This window comes from Psammomys obesus, unplaced genomic scaffold, assembly GCF_907164565.1.
Source record: "Psammomys obesus unplaced genomic scaffold, mPsaObe1.curated_primary_1811, whole genome shotgun sequence".
Taxonomy (NCBI): domain Eukaryota; kingdom Metazoa; phylum Chordata; class Mammalia; order Rodentia; family Muridae; genus Psammomys; species Psammomys obesus.
The window spans coordinates 23,351,214-23,359,539 of record NW_026596091.1 but is presented as its reverse complement, the minus strand read 5'-3'; the positions used below and the strand labels follow the sequence as shown (position 1 = coordinate 23,359,539).

The 8,326-nt window shown below is 37.2% G+C and overlaps 1 protein-coding gene across 1 annotated transcript; it reads right to left on the bottom strand.

Annotated features, from left to right (window-relative positions):
* Positions 1-949: 949 nt before the first annotated feature.
* On the bottom strand, positions 950-8,291 carry Ccdc59 (coiled-coil domain containing 59). The gene is made up of 4 exons (XM_055627886.1): positions 7,988-8,291; positions 6,721-7,027; positions 3,463-3,562; positions 950-1,515 (listed from the first exon to the last, which is right to left on the bottom strand). Exons 1-4 carry the CDS (start codon positions 8,289-8,291, stop codon positions 1,354-1,356), a joined length of 873 nt encoding a protein of 290 aa, XP_055483861.1. The 3' UTR covers positions 950-1,353.
* Positions 8,292-8,326: the final 35 nt, after the last annotated feature.

The following is an 8,326-nucleotide window of genomic DNA, read 5'->3' as shown; positions in this document are numbered from 1 at the left end:
ATCTCTACTATTCAGACCTCAAGGTAGAGCTTTCAAATAAAGTGTGGTTCTTCTATCACACTCAAATCTGAATCTAATGTCTTGAACCTAATGTTGATTACTTTCTGCCCTAAAACATCTCTGGATTCAAACAAAATGAAACAAAACTAAAACAAAACAAAAGCCCTCAACACAGACCTCTCAACAATGTTGTAAAAAGCACTTGATCTTGTTTTTCACTCATAACTTATTTTTAAAATAGATCAGACCTCCATGTTTTAGGATGAAGACTAGAATACAGATGTGAGGAAAGGAATTCAAAGAAATCATTGAATCATTGCATGCTTCCTTAATCAGATTTTGACTTTCTGGGTTGTTCAAGTGCAATGATATATTGCAAATTTCTAAGCATTATTTTTATATGCAAAGAGTTTAGTATTTCCTCAGTATCTGTTATTGCATTAAACACAGGATGAAGGCTGTAGCATGCAGTTTTATGAGCATTATTGTTCAGTCTTTTTGCTTACAATGTCAAGGCTGTTGGAACTGAAGGCAGAAAGCTCACAAAAGTACCAACAATACTACACAGTGATGAAGTTCACTCCAAAGATAATAGAGAGCTTAATTGTTACTGAGAAAGGCTGGGCTTTCACCATCATTTAAATGATACAAAAACTGCTTCCATGTAAGAGCATGCTTCTATGAAACTCAATTCAGACGTCAAATTGCTTTATTAAGTCTATCTTATTATGGAGGTGCAAACTCTTTTAATGTACTTTTAGGTAGCCTAGAATACCCACTTTCCTGTACCATGTCCTAAAAATTAATAAATAAAAACTCCAAGGAGATTCCTTTTCTTATCATTAAAATTAATCTATCAGGCATGGTGGTGCAGGTCTAAAATCCTAGACCCCCAGGCAGAGGCAAGAGAATCACAAGTTTGAGACCAGCCTGAGATATATAAGCTGCACAGAAACCCTTCTCAAAGCTCCCAGGGACTACAATGTAGTTTATTGGTAGTGCAACTGCCAAACAAATACAAGGATGCACATTCAACCCAGTAATTAACCCCTTAAATACTATGGTTGATTACTGTACAAAAATATGTTCTCATCATTGAAATGATTCACTGTAAGCTCAGATCTCCTATTTCAAAACAGTTTATTCCATACAAATTCCACTGAAGATTTTTAAATAGCTTCATGATAAAGAGAGTCTTTATAGAAAATATATACAGAAACTTTTATAAAAAAAAAAATTCACCAATTCATTTGATGCCAACAAGTTTAGCTCACTAGTAGAAGGCTTCTGATACACAGACAAAAGGACACAACAGTCAGTTGGAGTTTAATCCTTAAAGACAAAATGTCTACTTTAACTGTTTTCTTGTATTTTCTGAAGAAGATACTCCATCTGTAAATTCAGGTTAGGCTGGCCCTTTTTAGTCTTTTTGCTCAGTATTTTGAAAGCTTCCATTTTCTTCTTTTTGTAGCGCCTTTGAGCTTCTTCTCTCTCTTGCTTTCGCATTTCAAATTCCTGCAGTCATAAACACACATGATGTTCATTAGTCACAAACAGGAAATACAGGCCAGAAGCTGCTCTGAAATTGCTATCACTCTGCAAACCTTAATATTTGTCTTTTATATTGATTAACATGTGAAGCCCTGAAGTAATAAGTCCTCTTTGCTTTCATAATGATACGAGACACCAGAGAATAATATAGTCATGGAAGCATTTTATGCATTTGTACGTACATAAAAAGTCACATATTTATTTAGCAATTTCACTGTTTAAATCCACTAAAGAAGTAGAGGGATCTTCATAGAAGTTAACTAGTCTAATATCCCAGTAACCTGAAAAGTTCATTTTTAGAAAACTGTATCTTGTACTTTTTTAAAGTATCATTTAACTAATTTATAGATTTAACTTAAAAAATGCTGACAACCTACTTACTATGAGTGCAAAACATTCTGCAAGGCATGAGTTTTGCCATTTAAGAACTATGATGCTCATCTCACTTGCTATGATAAAGACTCGAATCTAAGCATAGAGGACTATAATTTAAAATGATAAGTAGTTCTGAAGATCCACTATTCAACAATCACACCAACATTCTTACTAACTTTAACAGGACAGCTGAAAAGAAATTGTACTGTAGTAAGTGTGTTCTTCATCTTGGGCCCAGGGGGCCTCAAGATTATATGCCAGACAAACATTAGACTTATACTTTCTTATAACTACAAGTAATTATAATAAGCGAAGAATTTTAGTTTTAATTTGTGAAACTGCAATACATTCCACTCTTGTAAAATATTTACATAGTTTACTTTGTTGGTCTTACATACAAGGACTCATGATTTACTGGGATCACTATGTGGCAGAGCTTGGTTTTATAAACAGATTCTCCAGCAGTTATCACGTTTCATCACATTACTTAAAATGATTTAACTATGTGGTGCAGTATTTACTTTAATAAGTGCTCAAAGATCAGAAGCTGGGTATGGTAGTGCATGTCTTTAACCCCAGCATGGAGGAGACAAAAGCAGGTGGATCTGAGCTCCAGGCCAGCCAGAGCCATATAATGAGACTCTTGCCTCAAGAAACATCTTAAAATTATTCATGAGTTTTGATACACAGCCTGGTTGCCTGGTTTATCCCTATGGTATATTAGTCTCATTTATCATCCTTACCCTCAATTAGGGATCTATATTTAAGTAAAATTTGATCTCAGGGGTAAAATGCCACTGGCTTTTGTATTAACATTAGAGATCATCTCTGCCTGTCATCAGTTGAAGAATAATCGTAAGCACTTTAGATATTAAACTCCAAATTTCCTTAACTACTCATATTCTAATGAGTATAAACACAATTTTACCAGTACTGTCTTTCGGATGTTATGATGAAACCCTGAGAGATTAATTAAGCTTTAGTACAAAACAAACCAACAAAAATGTAAGTTCCAATCCTTATAACTGATCATTACTACTGTGCATAGTTGTGGTTTTTAAGGTCACAGATTAAGTAAAGGGCAAAAGTAAATTCTTGGGGAGATAAACAGAGAAAACAGCTTCGTTTCTATTCTATTCCAATACATCCCCTTTGACTTTTACTGCAGTGTAAAATTATAAAATCATCAATATTTCCTAGGTCTCAAGTCCTGAAACTTACAGCACAGAGGATTATTTCAAGGAATTTGTTAAAGATCCTAGTTCTTACGTCATAGTCTGAGAAACATTATCACAGATATTCCTACTATTAACCAATCAGTGATGTTTTGTTGTTGTTGTTTTGGTCTTTTTTGGAATCTTATCACCAGCCTACTAATACTGTTTGAGCAAATCAAGAACTGAATATTGTATAAGTCTACTGAGTAATGCATAAAATAAGCATTGAAGCAGACAACACTATTTGCTAATACTAAGAAGCTTGCATACAAGTGAAAGATGAAGAGAAATAAACCTAAAATTAAAAAGTAGAACTTACAAATTTCTTAGCAGCACGCTTTGCTTGTACTTGTTGATACTCTTCTTGTGCCTTTTGGTTTGAAGTTTTCTTTTTCTTTTTCTTTGGACTAGTCACAGAACTTGCAAGATAAAGACAGGTAAGTTAAATCATTCAAAAATGATTTTGCCAGAATTATGTAACTGTATCAAATATACTGTTTATATACAAAAATACACTAATACAAACTGAAACATGAAGAGAAAAAGCAACAAAAAGAAAATACCCAAATAAGACATTAAAACTATAGTTATAGTTCTGATTAGATTAACCAGAGAAAGCACAGTAAGGACAGATACTAAAATATTACAAATAGATGGAAATGAAGTAAAGTACATAACAAAAGTTGTGGTATAAATAAACTTTAATCTCACTTCTTTCATCATCTTGTCTCTGTTTCATCCTCTTTACCACTAATTAATCACCAATCCTCAAATATGGTCTTTATATCTTCTATCTTGAAGCACTCTGAGCAATTCAAAGGTAAGAGCTTACTTACTATCTGACTTAATAATACACTCCCTTTTCTTTGTCTTACCTTCTCATGTCATAACTGTACTGTATTTCAGCAGTTCCCTAGTTAAAAATAAATGCCTGTCTTCCAATACCAAAGTCTACATACTGGTCAGCCAATCTTGTTTCTTAACTTTTCATTATCAAATTTCTACAAAAAGAATAAAGTACAGCCATCATTTCCCATTCACTCCTTCATTCTCTGACATGATTCCTGCTCTACCATTCCAAACTGTCCTTCCAAGACACTACTGATTTCCTAGCCCAAAATATCTAATAAGATTTTTGCTTTCTTCTACTATCTACTTCTGAAAATTTCAGTTAGTGTTACAGTGTCATTCTTCACTTCTACTTCTTTTTGTGCATGTGAGTGCTCCTGTAAATTTGGGCATTTGTGCATATGTGTGAAGACTAGTGGATTGCTCACCACTTTATTTGAGACAAGGTCTTTCAACAAACCAGGGGCCTGACCAATGAACTCCAAGGATCTACCTGTCTCATTTACTATTTCATGACAAAAGAGTCTCCTGAAAATAAAACATGACAACGCTCCATATCTGCCTTTATGCCCAACTATATACTTTGTTCTTATTTGCAACACAATGCTCAATTTTATTATAAAAAATTGAATTATATTTACATATTTTTCATCAAATGTATCCGCCAATTCTTCCTCTCCAACTCCTTCCCCATCCTTTAGTCCTCTATACCACTTTTCCCTACTAACTTCATGTGCTTCTTCTGTATTTTTACTTAACTCACTGAGTCCACTTACTGCTGTTAGTATGTGTACCTGCGTAGGTGTGGGGCCATCTACTGGAGTATGAGTAGGCTCTCAGGCCAGTATCTCTGAAGAAGACTAACTTCCCCCACTCTCCCAGCCATCAATTGCCAACACCTCTTAAGTTAAGTATGGGACTTTGTGACTCCCTCTCCAGTCCATGCTAGGATTTTGTCTGGCTTGATCTTGCATATGTCTTATGCATGCAATCACTGCCCCAGCTTTAAAAGACGAAATTTTACTGGGAAAAAAAAAAGTTAAGATACAAAGTGATGCCTTGCTGTTTACATGTTAGCGTAATTTTGCTTGAATTGTGTGTAGACAAGTTTTATAAATTGGCTCCTATAAAACCAAAGACAGGATCTTGTGAAGTAGTATAAGATGGCTTGAAACAGACCATCTAGTCCAGCTTAGCCTCAAACTGTGAAATCTTCCTGTACTAAGCCTCCTCAGTACAGGGACTAACAGGGATGAGCTACCATTCATCCAGGAAAAAGCCTACATGTTCAGCATATTTAAATATTTCATTGTTTCACAAGATGGAATCTGACTATGTAGCATAAAGCTAGCTGTAAATTAACAGCAGTCTTCCAGCTTCAGCCTTCTGAGAGACTACAGGCATATAGAACTATGCCTCACTTGTTTTTTGTTAATTACAACTTATTTCCTGTACTATTTGCAGAAAATGCAAATTAAAATGCATTTAACAGTTAGCATTTATAAATTAACCAAACATCAAACACGTTTTTAAAATGCCTGATATAATTTAACATGACAAAATGTCATGAAATGTAATAATACTTGAGGAACATCATTTACTTGAGAAGATGAACCAGTTGGAGGCTGTACAACATGGTGCACAAAGTGGCTCTCAAATACTTTTATACTATCCTTCCCATCACAGAGGACACTGGTAACCAACATGTAAGGTCTGGCTCTATAACCCAAAAAGCCAATGACTACACACTTGCATTATTTTTCTAGTATGTGGTTATGTTGCCCCTGCTGACCTGCAACTTGTAGTTGTCAGGGCTCTGCTTCTCAAATGTTGAGCTTACAAATATAGATCAAGCACAGCCTAAAAAATTTAAGAATCACACACAGATACACACGCAGACATACATATTAATAAGGGCTTAATTATGGTGGTCCAATTAAGTTACTTGCTCTTGCCAGGATGCAATTCAAAACTCAGATCTCCTAATTCTCCTTTCATATTTTTATCATCTATACTTAACTAGCCTATTCCAGTCACTCAACACTTGTTGGGGATTAATCTGTGCCCCAGGATCTGGTTACAGTCCTAACATGGGCATTGCCATTTCTACGAAGAATTTCCTGTGTCAATGTGGTATAAACATTGCTCCCCAGTTTTCTCTGATTGGTTAGTAAAGAAGCTGAGAGTTAATGACTTGGCAGAGAAGATAAAAAGGCTAGACTTCTGATCCAGTGTGGGAGTCTTGTATAGGAACCATGAGACAGAGAGAGAAGGCAGAAGAGAGAAAAAGAAGGAAGAAGAGGGAGAGAAAAGATGTAGCCATGAAGAGCTGGCCACGAGGACGGACCTGTTGAAGCAGATCCAGCCCAGGCAGGACCAATGTGGCAAGTAATTCCGAGCATGTGGCTGGGAAGTAGACAGACTAGCATGGAGGGTTAGATTAGATGAGTATCTGCCCTGTTCTAGTACCCAGTTCTTAAAGCTTGTTGAATAAACCTAAGAGGTCTTGTCTCACTTATTTGGGAGCTAAAGTGAGTAACTAGAAAAGGGCCTCCAAACTATACTATATTTTTACAAACACTAAGAAGGAAAATTCCATGAAAATATTATTACATAACTTAAAAAAATGTATTAAAAAAAATCTAATTCTTACACAGGTTGCTCTATATCTTTTATAAAATATTATTTACATTTAAAGAGAAGAGTTTCAAAAGAAGAAAGTGCATACTTTACTGTACTCAGCTGTTCTGGCTGAGGCTGGTAAACACTAGACTGTTCTTCTGACAGAGTATGTTCAGTGTTGTCCCCTTCTTCAGACAAAGTCTGGTCAGCTTGTTCTTCTGACAAAGGCTGGCCAACCCTTCTTTGCTGTTTCCTGAGTCTCTCTTCTTCAGCTAGATAGAGGTGTTTCAGATGGTCTGGGTAGTGATCTGTGAACTGGGATTCCTGGGATACTGGTGCCTTCTTTACCTTCCACAGCAGTTTCTTGTAACTTTGCTGGATCTTCAATTTTCTCCGAAATGCAAAACCTTGTCCTAACGTTGAAGGATTTCAGTCACAATTACTTTAACAGAAAATGAAAAATTAAGCTACTTGAAATAAAGGGTTTTTTTTTTTTTTTTTTTCCTTTTACATTATAGTCAAATGATAGAATTACTTGGCTTTGCTTTAAAGATTCGGTCATGCAACACATTTAATGATGCACTGAGTAGCAAGTTGGCCCTTTACATGAATATAAGGCTAACATTTGTCAGACACCACATAAAAACTTCAAAGTACAACTAAACAGTAAACTAAACTTGACTTTTCAGCTTGAATTTATAATCGTATTCACAAATTAAAATTTCTCTACGTCATATGAAACATCACCCAGGTCTTCAGTAAATACATAAAAATAGGTGGGCAAATCTATTACTTTTCTGTTGGAGAAATTTACTAATCATTTATTTTTCCAAAATAAAACACCAAACAACAAAATGGGGATCCTGTACAATTTTTTGAACACCTATTTAACAGTTTAACAGTTATTATTAGCTCGAACAAAATACTTGCGATGACAGGTCTTACTAAGACAATACAACAAACCTAAGGAAGATAAAATTATGAATCGGGAGGGCTATTTCGGTGGGGTTTTTGTTGTTTGTTTTGTTTTTTAATCAGGGCTTTGCGCCAGTGTGTTTTTAACTCCATCTTTTCTCTTTGTTTTCCTGTAATACAAACACAAATACGTCTCTGACTCATAAGACATACGGACCCCTAGACACTCCCTGCTTCCTGTTAGAGAAAAGAGCTACGTTAACCGACTTTAAGTTCACAGCACCGTCCCGTTTTCCCATGCAAAGGACGGAGAAGCCCACAGGTTCGGCGGGCTTAGGAATGCTTTCCCCGAACGCCAGCCGGATCGAGTCTACGAGCGTTTTTCCAAGCTGGGACCCATCCTGCCCCCTCGGACGCCGCGGGCCTCAGGACTCCTCCACGCCTGTCTCCTTACATACCCTCGCGCACGCTCCCCAGGAAGGCCTGATGGTGGTTAGGGCGCCAGGTCCTGCGTTTCCCATTCTGCTTCCCCAATCCGACCTGAGGCGTCCCTTCCCCAGGCGCCGCCAATCCTCCGGCGCTCCACCTCGATGTCGGCCTCCCCGGCGCCATCTTGCGCCGGCTGGGATGGCAGAACCACAGTGGACGCCGACGTAATACGTCACCAGCCTGGAGCAATCCACCGCCCAGTGAGCGCATGCTCGGAGTTCGACTGCTTCGGCCCGTGCAGCTTCCCGGAAGAGAGAGGCGTCGCGCGGCCATGTTGGCGCCACCTGCAGCCCCGGAGGGCGAGCGTC